The 16,693-nt window shown below is 40.6% G+C and overlaps 2 protein-coding genes across 19 annotated transcripts in view; one reads left to right on the forward strand and one right to left on the reverse strand.

Annotated features, from left to right (window-relative positions):
* The window catches only part of SH3TC2 (SH3 domain and tetratricopeptide repeats 2), a 53,609-nt gene extending 47,141 nt beyond the window's left edge, over positions 1 to 6,468 (forward strand). For 4 of the 13 annotated variants that reach the window (XM_088133661.1, XM_025169502.2, XM_025169508.2 and 1 more), the window contains one exon: positions 971 to 6,463. In XM_088133661.1, the coding sequence (XP_087989787.1) occupies positions 971 to 1,162 (192 nt within the window). In that variant the 3' untranslated portion in view covers positions 1,163 to 6,463. Of the gene's footprint in view, positions 1 to 970 lie in introns of all 13 variants that reach the window. The other 9 variants (XM_025169494.2, XM_007421109.4, XM_088133660.1 and 6 more) reach the window with 6 other exon arrangements.
* The window catches only part of ADRB2 (adrenoceptor beta 2), a 138,642-nt gene that overhangs the window by 18,140 nt on the left and 103,809 nt on the right, over positions 1 to 16,693 (reverse strand). For 4 of the 6 annotated variants that reach the window (XM_088133666.1, XM_088133668.1, XM_088133665.1 and 1 more), the window contains one exon: positions 4,446 to 4,534. The exons of 1 other annotated variant lie outside the window; for it this stretch is intronic. In XM_088133666.1, the coding sequence (XP_087989792.1) occupies positions 4,475 to 4,534 (60 nt within the window). In that variant the 3' untranslated portion in view covers positions 4,446 to 4,474. Of the gene's footprint in view, positions 1 to 4,445; positions 4,535 to 16,693 lie in introns of those variants that run through there. One more of the 6 variants, XR_015794736.1, reaches the window with a different exon arrangement.

Consider the following 16,693-nt stretch of genomic DNA (forward strand, 5'->3'; position numbering starts at 1 on the left):
CTCCAAGTCACTTGGTTTAGTTAATACCCTTGGTTTTCAAAAGAGATGTACTATCTATTTCAGGCTGATAGTCAGATTTTGGCCTTTGAATGACAAATCAGAAGGATATGCTCCAAAACTAGGACAAAAACTAAATTTTATTTCAGTTGAGCTACTATGATCCTTTCTTATATATTTAATAATCCCCTCATCTTCTTTCAAATTAAAATAACCACTTGGTTGCACTCTGGAGTACAGTAACCAAATCTAGAATGCAAATATCCAAGGAATCACTAGATCTCAGCAGAAGCCTAGAATTTTCTGAATCTCTTTCCTGCCATCTAATGGTTGCCTGACCTTTTCAGTCCAAATCTGTTCAGCTGTGCTTTGGAAGGGTTCTGAAGCTTCACACACAGCTTGGAAGGACTCCATGTGGCTTGGGATGCAGGCTGTACAACTGTGATTGATGAGATGTCATCCTGTTGTCCTCTACTTTTGATGCCCTCCTTATTTGTCCTGCAGTTGCCACTCCCTTTTTAAACACCCTTGCTTTGGATCTATCTTCTGATTTTCAGCAGTTCCACCATGTGTCTTGGAAACTTCATATATATTAATTGTTATTCCCAGCAGTCAAATCCTCACTCATTTCCTCTGGGTAAGTGGTAAAGTGGGAGTGCTGCTTGCCACATCTGCCTCATTATAGCCCAAACTGAAAAAAATTGCTTGAGGCACAGTGATATGCTAGTTTCAAGATTTCTCTGTTTTTAAAGGGGGGGGGCTTGTGTGTGTGGGGGGAAGTCTCTTAGAATCATAACATCATAGAGTTGGAAAAGGCCACTTAAAGTACCAGTCTGTACTGATTAATTGTTGAAAGGTTCTTCTAAAGTTCTTAGGCAACGGACCCTTTTTCCTTTGATCCCTACCTTGCTTTCAGCGTTGACTAGAAGTAGCTTCAATGCTTTGCTTTTTATCTCTTTCCTTTTATCCTCAGGATGAACAAGATGCAGCCAGTTATTTTTTCTTGGCCTTGGCTGCTGCCACTGAGTTGGATGACTGCAGTTGGCAAGGCAAGATCCAGGCCAAGCTGGCTGAAATATTTACTGCTTCCCAAACAAATAAGAGCCCAAGAGGGTGGACAGCGTATCGGGCCCGATGGTTAAGTGAAGGAAGACATGATGTATGATACGTCTCCTTATAGAACTACAGCTCTGAAGAAATGACATTCATCATCTTGCCCCTCTGCTGAGAAAAGAAGAGAATCAGCATCTGGTGCTTCCAGTTCTTGTGTTTCTGAATGAATAGAAATCCTGTGGACTGTTGTAAGCAGATGTACACTTGCCATCAGCTCATGTGTTCTGAATGAAAAAGGAAGCTCCTTTTTGTATTTTATCAGAGGCAGCAACATGTAAAGAAGACTTTACTCACGTGCATGGGCCTTATTTAAGAAATAAGAGGATGTAAAAGAGGCAGTTAAAGCAAGATAATGAATGCACAAAGTGGGAGCTGGAAAGATATGGGGGTGCAGGTTGTCTGCGCTAAGAATGAGGCTGATTCTCAGAGACAAGCACCAAGAGAATATTCAACTTGCCCCCGTTCATCCTCAGTGCCAAAAGGCAAGGTGCCTTTCAAGACAGATGAACAGAAAGCCTCTGACAGACGGAGTAAAAGAGAAAATGAGAGTGTGAGAAAATGCTCTTGTGGCAAATGTGATTCTTCGCTCCTGTGTATTTCATCAGTTATCTGTGCTTAGACCAGCTAGGGGGCAGAATCCACCCATCCACGGCTCCTCTCAAAAAGCTGAGGAGGGCCAGATCCATACTTCGGTGGGAAGCCATGATGAAATCCCAGGGCTGTAAGCTAGACTATGAAGTAAAAAAAAAAGCATCACAACAAATTGCTTCTGTGTTATTGTCAAAATAATGCAAGAGCATGCACAAAGTCACCAAGTGCCAAGTACAACTCAGCGACTTATCAGTATTTATATTTACTCTGGTTTCTCACTCATATCTGTCTCACACTGCAAATAAACTAAATTAGATCCCAGAAGTCTCCTTTGGAAAGGATGGAACCCAGAATACCATATCCTAAATACGGCTGAGTCCTGCACAGGGGTCTCCTTCCTTCTTAGTGGGTTGCATTGCCAGATCTCCACTGATCCTGAGGAAGAGAGGAAATGGCTCCTGTATATCCAGAGAAGGAGGGGCATGACTGGAAGCCTCTTGGGAAAGCACGCTTGGCCAGGTGTACTAGGCCTCCATACTGCTGGTGGGTGACTGCAAAACTTCAGTATTTTCAGAGTCTTTCTCTCAGTCACATACCCTTGGGAAGAGCATGCTTACAACACCACCATGGCTCTATTTGACACGTAACTCGTTGGATTACTTTGAGTCAGCCACTTGCTCTCTGACCAGCCTACCTCACAGGGTTATGAAGGGTTGTTAACAAGCTACAAATGAGATGACCTCTGTGCATGATGACTTGACTTGATCTCTTTAGACAAAGGTCAGGAAATAAAGACACTTTTTTTTTTTTTGGCCTGTAAACCATTTATTGTCCTCACAACCAAAAATCAAACATTTGTTTTCAAGCTGTTTTTCAGAATAGAAGTGTGCTTTTTAAAAGAAAAAAGAAAGGAAATTAAACTTCTAAGGATGCCTTATGTTGTGCTGGCTTTGAGATGCTACAGTTTTATAGAATATCCGATAGCCCCACCAAGTATGTTCAGTTCTAGGTGTTCTCGGTTCCAAATGAGAAGTCAAAGCCAGTTGTCCAGGGCTTCTGGGAGAGGAAATATTTTGATCTGACCAGGGTTAAAAATGGGAAATGGAATTGAGATGGCTCATTTTTGATGTTGTGTGGTTGGACTGTGCTTCCTTTTAAGTCAGAGTACAAAGAGTATATCTGTCCTCTGAATAGCATGCCAGAAACAAGATCCATAAAAGGAGTGTAGCCAGGATTACATCTGATTTAATTCAGTTTAAAATTAAATGAATTAACTGCAGTTACAATAGTAGGATAACTCCCCAGTCCCTGAATTGTTTTTCCTTGAAAATTATGATCAGGTGGGAAATTTGGAGCAATTCTGGGGCTCAAAGGCTTTAGGGAACAGCAGACTATGCCCCTCTGCTTTAGATCACTTTTCTTCATGAAGCATTCTTGAAATGTCTTGCCTTATGGCATTCCTTTTAGATCCTGCTATGCAGAAATGCAAAGCAGACACAACTTCACCTTATTTTGTTTTTTTCAAGAATATTCTAGTGGAGCTTGTCCATTCATTTCCACTCTGGGATGAATTGGATGTCTCAGCATTTTAGAGCAGAGCTGACTCCCCATGCAACAAATAATGATCGTGCCAGATCCTGTTTTGAACATTAAGGAAGAAACACAAACCAGTTGCAAGCTTTGTGTCTCTCTGTCTACTGGTGAGACCCCGGGGGACTTCCACTGGCCTGATTTATGTCTGAATGTTGAATTTTGCAAAAAGGTATGAATCAAAGTGGTGAAGGACATGTCACAAAAAAACTGGAGAAGTATTCATAAAACTAACAAGGATTGTTTATGAACATCTTCTCGGTTATGCCAACAGCCGTCCTGAAGCAGGATAATAATTCGAAATTCTTCCATTCTCTACAAAGCATTGCTGCAGCCATTTGCAATGACTTCAGAACAAATGTTGCAGCACCTAAATAACTAAGTATGAGAGGGTCATGGCTCAAAGTTAGACAACATGTTAGGTATGCAGAGGGCTCCAAGCACAGTCTTTATTACCTTGCATGAAAAATGCCTCCAATAGCAAATCTGCGGAATATCTGAGAGACCCACTGAACTTCTTCTAGACCTAATGCTAAGCCACACGAGCTAATGGTCTGATTCTGTACAACAGCTTCTTCCTATGTTTATATATGATCCTGGGTGTTATCACTGGCTAAACAGCTTTCAGTGTTTCCTTTTTACTTGTACCATAGCTCATCTCACCATTAGAGGGCAATAAAGACAATATTTTCAGTTCCTTCAGCCCTTTCAGTCCTTATTAAGATCAAGAATCTGTTAAGAAATTGATAACGGCTTCTAAGCTGCCTGAACTTTTAAGACATATCTGTGGCTGGACATGTTGAGAAACATTCTCCCGTCGACATTTTTCTGTACATTTCTCTAAATCCTATACAAATCAAATTTCCTAATGTTATGCACACAAGCTGAGATTTGTTTTCCTACTCTCTTTTGAAAAAAGAAATCCACCAAAATAAAAAGAACTTGCTTCTAAAAAACCAAAAGAATTAGGCTTGATTGTTTAAGGGAGAATTTAAAAATAATCCATGGCAAACTTAAATGATGTAATGGTATAGTATGACTTAAGCCAGAATATATTATTTGAATAACATTTGTTCTTTGAAAAAATACTGAACCACTTCAAAAGACTTCATGCCAGCATGCACAATCACTTTCTCAAACACGCATGCACATACCTCTCCTCCCTTGTATAGAACCCTTGGATTTACTCATTCACTGAATTTCTGCCCGCTTTGACTTGTCTGGACAATGGCTGGAATGGCAGCTGGAAATAAGAGGAGAAAAGGCATTTTGTTTTTCTGCTCTGGGCTGGTTTCTGCCTACATCAGAAAGACGAGTTAAGACAGCGCCTGCCTGCAGTTCTCCGTAGTAATGCCAGGCCGGTCTGCCAAGCCCCCAAAGCCCAAATCTTTATTTGGACATACAAGTATATGGCTGTTTATTTTACTTCTTTGGAGTTCTGAGTGGGTTAATGTCAACAATCTGTGGGAAAATCTATGGGGCACTTAAATATGCGTCAGGAGCTTTGTTTGGCTTCTTTTCTTGGTTTGTATTGCTCTTCTTTCAAAGAAAAGATCTACTCTTGAGACCCTTTCTCACAGTTCTTGAACATTTCAGTTTGGCAGTAACAGAAGTACTTTCTTAAGTGGCTGCATTTGCAAGTGCCAATATCTGGAATGAGGGCAACATTGATTCAAACAAGATTTTTTTCCGGAGAGCTGGTGGAATGTAGCGGTTGGACTTAAAGCAGGGAGATCCAGTTTCAAGTCACTGCTTGACCACAGATCTCACTGGGTGTCTTTGGGCCAATCACTCTGTCTCAGTGAACCCTGTGTATGCCATGTTGAGCTTTAAAAGAAAAAAATATATAAATAAAATGAAGCATTCTTCAGTTTCAGTATAGAAGCCCATTTTGGTGGCTGATTAGAGATCTTACTGAGATATTTTTCCTGAAATTAGAGATTTTACTGAGGTTCATTGCTTTCCTGACTAACCCTTTTGCACTAACAGAGGCAGAAAGAGTGGTGGTTAGACCCAAAGATCCTTTCAGTATTGTTTAACTGGTGTGCTCTGTGCTAAGATACAAGTCCAAAGCTAAGTGTGTTTGCCTGAGAATCAACCTCACTGAAATCTGTGGGGATAACTTTCTAGTAAGCATGCCTTAGTAAATTAGGACGATAGTTTTTGCTCTCTTTAAATATACTTTTGGTAGCTGGAAATTCTCACACTCCAGTAAAGTAAGTGAACATGCACACGAGCTAAGAATGTGACTCAAGAACGTTAACCTTGTATGCCCCCTTTAATTCATGGCACAGCCTGGGAAAAATCAATAAGGGGATGACTCTCCCATTTCAAAGTGTCCCATGTGGCACAATTTCCTTTCCCTCCTTGACAAATCTTAGTTATCTTCTTAGTGGGAACCAAGACCTTGGTGCCCAGAGATGATCTTTATATGCAAGAGCTACCCCAGTGATTTGAATATACTGGTAGAGAAGCCATTCATTCAAAAGACATCCATATCAGCCTTGGGTAGTCCATGGAAACTTTTTCCAGTTGTCACTATAATCTCTTTCTGATATTAAATTTTTAAAAACACTGTCTTGTATGGAGTGGGAGTTTATCCCCTTCCTAGTACAGTATCTGGTATTATGATTTCTCTTATGAATTACTAGTGATGAAAAATGAACTGCTGAAGTTTCTGGTAAACACCAAGTTGCTGGGTCCATACAAATGAAGACTGGAAAAGGAAGATAGTTGAAGGCTGGAAAATCTGGATGATCTCAGGAGCTGAAGGATAGCAAATGGAATGAACATAACACTGTCATGTGAAGAATAAAAGAGTTTTGCCAACTGCTGCAGATTTATCCTCTGGAAATACTATAGTGGAACTGTAAGCTTCACCCATTTTTCCTCTTATAATTACAGTAGCTTAGGAGCGTAAAAAAACCTATAAAATAAAAATGCAGAATTAAAGTTAACCCATTAAAGGTAGAACTACCATTAAAAGTTATGGAAGGAAATAAATACTGTGGTCGTGATCATTCACTAAAGCTCATTGGATAAAAGATGTTGTACAAATGAATGCAACTGTATATTATGCTGGAGAGGCCCAACATTTGGGGTAGGCTAATGGGCACATGTGAATTTCAGGAACATAATTCAGTGCTGTGGAATATATACACTATGTGGCCACTCATAAAACACCCATCTCCCCAAAGGCAAACTCTGGTGACATCACTCCTGCCATCCTTTCAAGCTCCCAATATGTTCTCTACCACTTCTTACCTTGCCTTCCCCTCACCCCCACCCCCCAGCAGAAAAGCCCAGTTACAAAGACTCCTAGGCTGTAGCTACCTACCTTTTATATTTTTGAAGATCCTGCAAGCAAACATAAAACTTTGTAGAGGATGTTGCCCAATCTCATAAAGTTAAGCACGTTCAGACCTAATTAGTACTTGGATGGGAGACCACCAAGAAATTTTATGAAGATAAAGTCAAAAAAATCCAAAAATCCAAAAAATCAACATTATCCCAAACCAGAAGGTAATAGGTAAACTACTTTTTAGTGTTCCCAAAATAGCTACGTAGATGTGTCCATATTGCCATTAGCTTGACTTGAAGGAGGTTGGGTCACATTACTTTGCAAAGTAACTTCATGGGACTACGCAGGAAGAGGTCCAAAAAGTCAAGATGATGGGTATTTTTTACAGACGTCTTTGATTGCATAGTCCTATCTTCTTTATTCGAGTAAGTGTAAAAAAAAGCAAGAAGGGGATGGAGGGCAGGGAGAAAATGATCAGAAGGACAGGTGAAAAATCTGGGGTCGCTTGGGCAAACTGCCAGATGACCTATGACTTCACAGCAGTTCTTACTTTGGGAAAATGCTGTTACCCTCACAACGTTCCAGAAATGCATTCCACAGGCTGGTTTTATAAGGTATTCCTTCCCATAAACATCACATGCTTCTCGAGTGACAGTCCTAGAAGTTGTTCTACCCACATTAAAACTAGATGCAACAGATAATTAGACATCTGAGCTAATAAAATCAGCAGCTGCAATTTAAATTCTGTCCAAGATGCTAGAAAATAAACAGATAACAAATGGGCTGCTCAAAAACTCTGGCATGATGGCAACTATGATGGTGCAATCAAAACTGCTGATTTTTTAGGTGCATTACACATGTGAAACAAATAGGCAAAGCTTTGATCTCACCCTCATAGCCCCCATTTTTACTTTTTTTGACCATCCCATGTAGAGACCTCTGCAAATGAATATAGAAAAAGTGTCCAATTGTGCCTAGCATGGGATGAATTGTGTATGATATCTTCCCCAAACCAATCCTGGCAATATATAGTAGATGAGTCAGAATACTGGAACTTCTTTTCTCATTTCCTCAACAGTGATTTAGTCGAGTTAGAAAAGAGACCAATGACTTTATAACTGATAAAGCATGAGAAGGCAACTTTTTAAGGGCACCAGATTTCATTTTTAAAAATGTTTGTTGGATTTCTACTGGGTACAAGTCTGAACCACTCTGAGGTCTACATGTGGCTCAAAGGCTTGGTTGTCCACCCCAATCTTAATGAATAATTTTATTTATTCCTCACATTTATATAGTCACCCATCTCACAGAACATGACTCTGGGCAGTGTACAATAAAAACAAACCATAAAGCAAGCATTAAAACACCCCATAATAATAATTAGAAAATCAATTATTAAAAAAGACTAGAAGAGAGCATCTTCGGTGTTAGACAACATAGCCATCTCAACCAATTACCATTTCCCTGAGATCCCCAAGCCGGTTGGCGTAGCCATGTTTTGAGGGATTTCTGGAAAGCTACCAAGGATGGGGCCAATCTACCTTGGGGTGGGGTGGGGGGATGATGTTCCACAGTGTGGATGCCATGGCAGAAAAGGCCTGCCTCCTGTCCAATTACAACCTGGGGATCTGGATAACAGCTTTACATAGCGCTCCATATCTTATGAAGAGGGGACCTACTTTTAAGTATTTTTACAAGGAATCTTTCCCAACCTAATTATTTACATATCTACATGAAGATAAGTCTGGCAACTATTGTGAAATACAGTGAATAGCTGCAATTCCATTTGATGGTTGTAAAATCATATTTGAATAAATAATATAGCCAGTTCAGGGAGAACCTGAATAGATTGGAAAGACTAAGAAGAAAAAAATGTACAAGGAGAAAGCTGGAATGTTTAAGGATTCTGGAATTAGAAAAACTGGCCAAAGGATTCATTAGCATGTCAGAAGAGTAATAAATCTGCTAATGTTGCCAGAAGTAAACAGGGTTAGGAGCAATAATTCTACAGGACATGGCACATTTGTATTGAGTCTGATAGTACTTAAATATGAAGAAAGCAAGAAGAAACAGGCATCCATGTCATTCACATGGTAGATCTTTTCAATTAGCACTTGACAAACTGGCATTTCCAAATATTTAAAAGGTTACCAGAAAGGAAATAAAAAGAATTCCCCTAAAGGCTTTATTAGAGTGACAGAGCAGAATTTAGAAAGACCCTCAAGGAGTGCTGTTTTGTGGCTGCAAGAGCATGCCTAATTTTTGCTAGGCCCCTCTTTTTCCCAGTTGCTATTCAGAAGTCATCTTCTGCAGCTTTCTGGATAGTCTTCCATGTTTTCTTCCATGTTTCAGAAGCAGCTTCTGAAGCCCACAAATGGCTGCAGAAGAAAGTGCATACTGGAAAGCCTCAGGGACACAAGCAGAACTCTTCTCATGCATCTGGATTTCACCTATAGTTAACATTTGGGAGAAATTTTGTCAGCACAGAACTTGGTCATCTTGAAAGAGTCTATCATATTCTTCAGAAGATCCCTAATGATGTATGGACTGCTTGAAGGAGAAGACTTTCTGACACAAGACAGGTTTTAGCCTAGAGGACTGCTTAATTTTTCTCTCAGTGCTATTGTTGGCCTGAATTCATCCTATCCTGCTCTTTTATGCTCCCTGGAGTTCCTTGGGGATCCTCCTTGTCACAAAGCAGGAAGCAAGGGCTGGAAACTTGGCAACAAGATTCTTCTTTTACAGGAGTGATAGGAAGCAGCCTAAGTGCCAATGATTCTTGCAACACCACTTAATAATGTTAAACAGTGGGTGGAGGAGAATGCAACTTCTAAACATGAAGCCTGTCATGAGACAATCCAGGAATGGAAAAAAAAAAAAACCCAACAACCCTGAAATCAGTGTCCAAACTCTAGAAGCAAAACAGGGAGCTTTGGCCAAAACCCCATCTCCAGAGAGCTCTCCCTTTCTTTTAGTTCAGAAAGAGATCTACAAGATCATCAGACTGACTCCAGAGGAGAGGTGTCTGTCTGCCCATTGGCGTCATTACTGACTTTTCCTGAAATAAATCTTTACATTGTTCTGGTGCATGGTTCAGGTTGGGTTGAACAAGTGGTACAAACTGGAAAGTTGCAGCCTTTGTAGATCATTGCATTACTCCAAACTGTGAACCACATCAGAGTGAGGGAAGAACAATTTGGATGATGGGGCAAGCTTGAAATATGAGAGCATCTTCTCCTCCAACATGCTATCTGTGGATAGCTGGTCCAGTTGTGCCATCTCTGTACTTAGGTGCTGGTTTGTTTGTTTTTACAAAGTGAAGGATACAACAGAGCAAAATGTTGTTTGAGAAAGATCTGGAGTGATTGTCCATATTCAGTCATCGAGATGAACTGCTGATAAGTACATCCAGCTAATTAAAAGCTACCCAGAGCTTTTACCCACATTGTGATATTCAACTTTGGCTTTCTCTCATGTGCCTAAAACGTTCAAAAAGGCTTCTTGTAGACTTCTGGGCATCTCTTCCTTCAAAGTTCAGTCCTACTAATGTCAAAGAACAGTAAGGTGGATGATAGACTCATCCCATGAAATTCAGTGGGAGCCACTCCCAGCCCAGAATGCATGGACTTGTAGCTTGAATGGATTTCATTGTTCTGCAATATATTCACCAGTTTATCAGGGGTGGTTCAATCAGTGTGGTTTCTCTGGCTTCAAAGGTTCAAGTTCAGGGCAGGTATCAATGCTGGATTCTTTTTCTACTAGTTTCAAACAGCAGATGCAACTGAACTCCAGAGACGTTACTCCTAACTGCATTTGTTGTAGCTCAATGTGAATGATAATCATGCCAGTCTCTTCTGTGAATTAATAAGTGTCCAAATGAAGGAAGCTTGTTTACACAAAGGATGGACAACTTCTTTGGCAATCATCAAGGGTCAAGGGGGGCATGGCCACTGAAGAGGTGGCAAAGTAGAATGAGTTGTCTATTCCTGGTTTGCGCATTGCAGAAGAGTCAAGAGGTCTGATTCAAATCCTTCCTAACTGGGAACTACTTGAATTGAATGGCCAGCATGACCTTTAAATTCTGTCAAGCTTGATAATGTTTCCTACTTAATTCTAGAGACGCTAGTGCCAAGATTAACATTCTTTAGCGGGGAAAGTCACTCTCATGTATCAGTTCCAATTTCCGGATCAGAAATGCCTTCATTCACACCCCAAACTGCTCTTTTAAGATAAAGAACAACTCTGACATTTGTTAGAGGCAATGTCTGATTGAAAATTACTTAGTTAAAATTTGCAGAGATCTTCCCCCAATTCACACCCTCTAGATGTATTTTGAGTACAATTCTCAAGGCATTGGGGCAGCCGGTGTGTCTGTGCCTGTGTGTCTATTTGACTGATCATTACAGCTAGTTCAGTTTTTCCTGTTGTGCATCTGAGCCACTTCTGAACAGGGTTTTAATAGAATTCACTTTCCCTAATCAGAAAAATTTCTTTCTTTCTTTCTCTTTCCCTAACCAGAAAAAATTAAACAATTTTGGCCTTGCTTCGTTCAGGATAATACGTTTCCTATAGAAAAGAGATTCTGTTCAATTATATAGGCATAACTTATAAAGACAAATCTTTTTCCTTCACTTTAACACACGATCTAAAAATAGTTATTAACAAAACTTCCAACCCAAAACAGGTCCATACAAAAACAAAACAAAGGCACCTCAAAAACTTCAAGTTATACAGAGAGAGAGAGAGGGAGGGAGGGAGGGAGGGAGGGAGGTAAATTCATTTTTTGAGGAATTTTGTCCCCCTTTCTGTCCCCTTATAGGCACATATTTTCCATTATAGCATATTTGGCTGTAGGATCATAGTGTTGTGGAAGAGGCCATTCATTCATTCATTCATTCATTCATTCATTCATTCATTTATCAAATTTGTCACCACCCATCTCATTGAAATTACTCTGGGCGGTTTACAAAACAGTTAAAATCAAGTAAAATTACAATATACAATAATCTTAATAAATAGAAAATAAATAGACCCAAGGATAGATATGAAATTGGCAGTCACTCAGGGAGTGTCATTAAGGTGCCAGCCACCTCCAGGACTGGGTAAGATTGTTGTCACCCCATTTAGTATTTAGGCCATCAAGTCAAATCCAGCTGCCTGTTCAGGGCAGGAATCCAAATTAAACCATTTCCAAAAAATGTCATCCAACTTCTGTGTGAAAACATCACCAAAGGGAAGCCTAGGACCTTCCCTTAAGAACTGGTTCTGCAGTCAAACTTTTCTTACTATTAGGAGGTTTTCCCTAAATCCAACTGGAATCTGTCCTCCTGTAAATTAAAGCCAAAAATCTCATCTCCTGCCTTTTGGGGCAGAAGGTCTTGTCCTTCTGAATGAGACACCCCTTCAGGTACCTGAAATCAATTTGATTCCCACTCTCATTCTGCCAGGAATGAACCTTGAGTCTGTGTGTGTGTGTGTGTATGTGTTGAATTTCACTCTATTAGTCCTTTAGCTAAAACATAGTTTCATTTTGACTAGGGGAAGCAAGACCCTCCCTCACCTTTCCCTTCACATAGTTGGGAGACCTTGACTCCTAAGAAAATACTAAAAATTAACTACAGAACCAAAGCAAGTGGCCAGTGCCAGAAACTACTGTACAGGTTGTCCCTGGGTTAAAAATGCCGGGTTTATGGATGACCCATAGTTAAGAATGGTGCCTAATTGCAGCAAAATTTGAGTTAAATACACAGTGATTCAAGTTAAATACACAATATGACTTATACAGCATTATACAATAATACTGTTCTGCTTACATACAAATTCGACTTAAGGACAGACCTTGGGAATAGAACCCGTTCTTAAACTGGGGACTACCTGTAAACATCATTTTCCCTTTTCCCTTGGCCTATCATACTGAGATTTTCTGCTGCATGGCCAAATAAAAGAAAGCCACTGTACTGAGCTGACTTTTTGGTGCTCTGTTTTTTTAAAGTAGTTATGGCATGACAATTCCCCATCTTTATGCATTTCCAAAGTGAGGATGACCATGCAAAGCAGAACAGTGTGTTATCTTCCTTAAAAACAGACATAAGAATGAAAGTTGATGTGGAGAATCTGGAAATTAGGGTCCAGCTCTATCTTGATTCCTGTGCCCAGGAAAGATATAAAGAGGGCTATACAACTTGAGTCCCCAAGACTGTATCTAGCCCCCCAAAAGTCCTTTCAGTTGTTGATGTCATTCTTAATGTAACAGAAGATGAAAAGTATTAAGTGCATGGGAAGGAAATATATTAATAGTACCTAAGTAATTAACTGAAACTGAAACCAATTAAGTTTTTGTTCAGTCCTGCCCATTTGTTTGTCCTGTTGTAAAACAGGGCACAACCTGGTCTCTAGCATTAGTTGTAAATCTCAGATTCTGACTTCAAACCCAGCTCCCCCTTTTTTTCCCAAGATGTCTTTCCAATTCTGTGCTTTATGACTGTGTACCTGAAATAGAGAAAGAGAGAGAAAGAGCACCTTTGAGTCCATCTTCACTTCTGGAGACTACATGGAAAAGTTTTTTTGGCAAGAGTTTCAGAAGTGGCTTGCCATTGCCTTCTTCTTCTTAGGGCTGAGAGAGAGAAACTGGCCAAAGGTCACCCAGCTGACTTCATGCCTAAACTGGGACTAGAATTCACAGTCTGTCCATTTCTAGCCTGATACCTTTAACCACTATATCAAACTAGCACATATATGTATGTGTGTACTGTATGTGCATATATATCACATCACAGACAGAGAGAGAGATACAAATCCGAATAATTTCTGTCACTAAAGAAAGGCATCCTGATCAGAATTCTGTTTTCTGCCAAATGAAATACATCATATGGCCCTATTCTTCCAACTTGTAATATTTGTCTATGGGATTAGTACCTGATATGGCAAACTGACGCATGTTGAAGCCACCAGCTTTTCTAAGAATCCGACCTCTGGGGTTGCCATCTGCTCATCTCAATCATATCCAAAGCTATCTTTGTCAGTCCTTCAAAAGCAGGCATTTAGTCCATACAAAATGCCTTTGGCTTGCCATGAAGTCAGTAAAAGTGGTGCAAGAGAGAAAGTGATTGCCACAGCAAAGATCTCATTAAGGAAGTGGTGCCTGAGCATCTCCAGATGGAAGCTGGGGAGGCCTCTGGCCCTCTTCTATTCATCAGCAGATTCACTTTGCCATGCCATTGTCAGAGGGAGGGTAAGGGTAGGAATCAACCAATACATGCAGAGAGACCTAAGATGTTAATCAAAGTGGCATTTATTACTGTTTACAATGGATTACAATCAACAGCTGGCAAAGTCTGTGTTCATATACAACATTCCACTCCTATTCTAAGGCAATCCACATATGAATATCTAGGTATAAGCTTAACTGAACCAAAATATCCAACATGCCTTTTCAAGCCTTTTTCTAAAGGTTCCTAAAAAGTTCACCTCCTCCTTTCTCCCATAGTTGCTTATCTAATTGCAGGCTTGGGATGCAAACTCCCTCCTTAGTGAACTTTGTTTTCCTTTCCAAAGAAGAAAAGCCTTGTATTATCCAAAAGGGGGGAGTGGGGGAGAACACACACTCCCTTTTAACCCAAACTTCCTTGCCAGCACCTAACTGCCCCTCCTTTTTTCTCTTTTTTCTTTTTTTGTCCTGCAACATCCAGGGCTACCTTGTTTCATGATTTTCCTTTCCAGCACTGATGTGGTTCCCTTTCAGACAGTCTGTTCCGCCCACTACTTTTCACTGAAACCTCATCAGTTGGCTACAGATGTCCCCTGATCTTCTGCCCTGTAGCTGTGGATCCTTTTGTTCCTGTGCTTGTTTAGATGCTCTTCTTACCATCAGTATCTCCTTTGACCCTGAAAGAACGCCCCCCCACCCGCACTCCTCACTGCCTGCCTCCTCTGGCTCTTACACACTTCCAAAAAATATGTGAGCCAGGCTGCAAACAGTTTAAGGATTTGGGATTTTTTTCCAACTACTGACATACTTGCTGGACCACCAAGAAAAACACTCTTTCCTCTTGACATTTACAGTGCTGAGCCTGAGGGGGTGGGAAAGAGGGGGGCTATATCACGGCAGCTCATCCTGCCACAATCCTATTCCAATTTAATAACCTAGCAGTCATCAGATTCATGGCTACTTAAGCAGCTACTCATGTAGCCCAAGAGACACTATCAGTTTCCCAGCTGTCAATCACCAACTCACTTTTAATTACACTTTCTAGTTTCTGCTGTCATATTAGATTTTTTGAACAAAAAACAAAAGCCACAGAGGATATGTTTAGTAGAGATTATTTGATTAACATATAACTTCTTTTTCAGTACTGAAGGAAAAATATGTTAGAACAGCCACTTATCAGAGTGTTGTTAGACAATAACCTTGCTTTACACAAGCCATCAAAGTACATTACATATATATATCTTGGTATGTGGTAAAACCGGTGGGGGGGGGGAGGGTGGAACCAAGCACGTGGACCAAAAATGCTTGAAGGCAGAACCCATTTTCCATCTTCCATTCACTTTGGGTGATAGTTTCCATCAGATCATGTCCATTGCCAAATGAGCAGCCTTCCATCAGGGTGCCTCATTTCCAGGTTCTAACCCCAGGGGATCCTGGTGAACACTTCTATAGTTCTCTTTCTTTCTGATGATCGTGCTAAATAGATTAAGTTCTTTCCAATTGGGTGAATTCCTACTTCTTGCTCTTTTTATTCACAAGGATGTTCTCACTGCTGTTTCAGAACCAGGCTATAAGCAGGCCATTAAACAGTATTTGTCACTTTTTTGTATCCATATCAGGATCAAAATTGGCATCCTGGAGTGATTTGTAAAACTTCACAAGCAAAGGCATGGGGAGAGATGGTAGTGCTGACAATTTCTAAATGATAAATGCTGCTGTTATAGAGCTAGCAGGAAATAAGCCTTGGAATGTAGTTGTATCAATCATTTATTATTCATCTATTCATTAAACAGATTTATAAGGCCATCTGACTCCAGACTTCTGGGTGGTGTATAGGAAAATAAGCCAATCAACAAAAGATTATGGTTAATCCAGAGGGAAAACCCCATGTTCTCCTAACACAATCACATCATCAAGGAACCCACCCACCCATCCTAGTCCAAAGCCTGGGGAAAAGGCCAGATCTTAAAGGTTCCTCTAAAGGAGAGCAAGGTGGGGGCTGTATTCCAGAGGGCAGGACCATGACAAAGAAGGCCCACTTCCTGGGTCCCATCAGATAGCATTGTTTCATGGATGGGCCTCAGAGCAGGTCAAGCCTGTTGGATTGCACAAGATAGGCAGAAATGACAGGTAGCCTCTCAAATAAACAGTCCCTATGCCATGGAGAGCTTGATAAGTAGCAATCAGCACTTTGAATTGCACCAGGAGCTTATTGGTAACCAGTGCAACTCACAGAGCAGGGGTATTATATGGCATATCAAGAGTCTTAGAATTTGGAGAAACTGCATACCAGTCCTGAATGGGGAAGTCCAACCAGTGAAGGGTACTTAAGGAAGGGGTGAACTACTGCCTCATTTAAGGATAACAGAACCACCCTCTCCTTCAAAGAAGCTAAATCTACCTCATAGACTCGACCACGTCGGCTTCCAGGCAACCTTCACCAATCAGGAAGGACATGGATCTAAACAACAGGTGGCTGGGTTTACAGTCCCAAGACCCTGTATGCTTCCTCAGGAATTACAGAATCAAACTCTTCCCAGTTGTTCAACAAGACCATGCCTTGATTAGATCTGCTCAGTCAGAATCCAATTTGGAATGAATCCAAGGAACTTTATTTGCCAGAATGCCTAAAATATTTTCACAGTGACCCAGTAGATGGTCTTGTGGCCCATTCTAGCAGCAAACAGAGCATCTTAAAATGACTCACTGAACAGGTATCTGCATTTTACCATCCTTATTGTCATGGTATAATCCCTAACATGGGCTCTTATGTGTGCTTGTGAAGATTCATTTTTTGTTTTGCTCCATCAGCAGCCTAGGCCTCCCTTCTGTCATTTCATCTCCCACAGCTCTTCAGACAATTAAGAAGCTTGGTTTGTCAAGTATTGTCAAAC

The sequence above is a fragment of the Python bivittatus genome, unplaced genomic scaffold, assembly GCF_059951505.1.
Source record: "Python bivittatus isolate LINGU-HERP-01145 unplaced genomic scaffold, Pbiv_v1 ctg000080_np1212, whole genome shotgun sequence".
Lineage (NCBI taxonomy): Eukaryota > Metazoa > Chordata > Lepidosauria > Squamata > Pythonidae > Python > Python bivittatus.